This window comes from Malurus melanocephalus, unplaced genomic scaffold (assembly GCF_030028575.1).
Source record: "Malurus melanocephalus ecotype Western Australia unplaced genomic scaffold, MMel_1.1 scaffold_1232, whole genome shotgun sequence".
Lineage (NCBI taxonomy): Eukaryota > Metazoa > Chordata > Aves > Passeriformes > Maluridae > Malurus > Malurus melanocephalus.
Genome location: NW_026624464.1, coordinates 51613 through 53446, shown reverse-complemented (window position 1 = coordinate 53446; position 1834 = coordinate 51613). Strand labels below are relative to the sequence as shown.

Below are 1834 nucleotides of genomic sequence, written 5' to 3'. Positions count from 1 at the left end.
GCTCCAAACACACTCCCAAAGCTGCAAAGCGCTGGTTTAAGGTGGGGACACACCCCAGGCAGCTCAGACCCCGCTCTGGAGAGCACAGAGGGCTCACAGAGCAGGAGAGGAGCTGCTGACCCGTGTTTTGTGCAGGTGGTGCAGCGCTGCCTGGAACTGGGAGCAGCCTCGGCACAATTCATCAGTGGCACCATGGAGGACATGGCTTTCGCCCAGAGCGTGGTGAGGGAGGCTCAGACCTCGCTGGGTACGTCTGCACCCCGCCCTGCATGGTGCCAGCATCTTGGTTTTTTTCACATGCAAAAAAAAACTGGGAGAGATAGGGAGAGACGGGAAAAATTCTCCCCTAATTCTGCCCTTTCAGCCTTTCTGCCTGTCAAACTGAACTGCGCTCTGGATTTCAGCCCTGAGCCCTCCTGACACGCTGTTCCAGCAGCACAGCCCTGGATTTCATCAGCCCAGTGCTGCTGGGGTCTGAGGGATCTGTGAGCCCCGGCCATGGTGGCCATGGGTCACGGGAATGCAGCACAGCTCCGTGCAGAGCACTCCCTCTCCTTCCCCAGCCACGGACAATTCAGGGGTGATCTCCCTTGGGCCCTGGTATTTGTGTTTTGAACTAGAAAAATACAACACAACAAAATATGTACTGGCAGCCCCCATCCAGGCCATATCCCCGCTCCGGAGACAGCAGGACACAGCTGACCCAAAAACCTGATTTTTGTGGATTACCCTTATTCTGCTCCCAGGAAATGTTTTGCTGGCTGTAGCCCTGTCCCCCATGCCCATTTTTCTGCCTGCAGGAGGCCTTGACATGCTGATTCTTAACCACGTTGGTGCGTCCTACTTTGGYTTCTTTGATGGGGAYGTKGAGCACGTCCGAMAGCTCCTGGARATCAACTTCCTCAGCTACGTGGCCATGGCCACMTCAGCCCTGCCCATGCTGAAGGAGAGCGAGGGCAGCATCGTGGTGGTTTCATCCATGGCAGGTGAGTGCAGTGTCACCAGCCTGGTGACRTGGGACACCTCGAGGGCTGATTTTCAGCAGCAGCACACACACAGACATCACACCAGGCATCCCAAAGGGGCCAGAACAGCCTAAAACTCAAACCCCTCCCCAAAACCAGCCCCAGCACCCAAATCCCGATTGGTTTGGGATTCTCTTGATGGAGTTGGGTTTTTCCTCAGTCCAATTGCCCCATTTTGCTTTTGGAGCAGTGMAAGCCCCCAGCTGGAATGTGGGTCAGTGCTCTGTGAGCAGCTCAGTGACAGGGACRAGAGTTTCAACTTTGCTCCATCTCTGCCCCTGAGGGTTTTGTGGTTACGATGGGCTGCCCATGCCCTGAGCAGAGATGTGWGCCACGCTTTGGCCTTAAGAGCTGGAAGCCAACAGGAATTTTTGTAACACTGCTGCTCAGGTGCCAAAATGGCACTTCACTGCCTGCAAATTCCCTTTGGGTAAAACACTTGTTGTGATGGAGAGAGGTGAGGCASAGCAGCCTCCTGTGCTAACACAGAACTTCACTCTGTGTCCAGGTAAAGTCGGGTTTCCCTTTACCGTCCCCTACTCTGCGACTAAGTTTGCCCTGGATGGATTTTTCAGCTCCCTGAGGCAGGAATTCAGCATTCAGAACATTAATGTGTCCATCACGCTCTGCATCCTCGGCTTCATCGACACCGGTAAGGGCGGTGCTGTTCTCCCACACCTCACCCTTTCAACTCTCCCGCAGCATCTCTAGGGGATCCCACCTCTCTTCCACCCAAAAGCAGTCTCAAAAGTCATTTATTTCTCCACGKCACTTAAAAATGGGCGCTGCTTACAGAATGGCACAGCGCA

The 1834-nt window shown here is 54.4% G+C and overlaps 1 protein-coding gene across 2 annotated transcripts in view; it reads left to right on the top strand.

The window, feature by feature from the left end:
- HSD11B1 (hydroxysteroid 11-beta dehydrogenase 1) overlaps window positions 1-1834 on the top strand; it is a 12237-nt gene that overhangs the window by 2464 nt on the left and 7939 nt on the right. Inside the window, exons 3-5 of one of the 2 annotated variants that reach the window (XM_057387508.1) lie at window positions 136-247; window positions 801-986; window positions 1534-1828. The exons of the other annotated variant lie outside the window; for it this stretch is intronic. Coding sequence (XP_057243491.1) covers window positions 136-247; window positions 801-986; window positions 1534-1736 — 501 coding nt within the window. The 3' untranslated portion in view covers window positions 1737-1828. Of the gene's footprint in view, window positions 1-135; window positions 248-800; window positions 987-1533; window positions 1829-1834 lie in introns of those variants that run through there. 2 annotated transcript variants of the gene reach the window in all.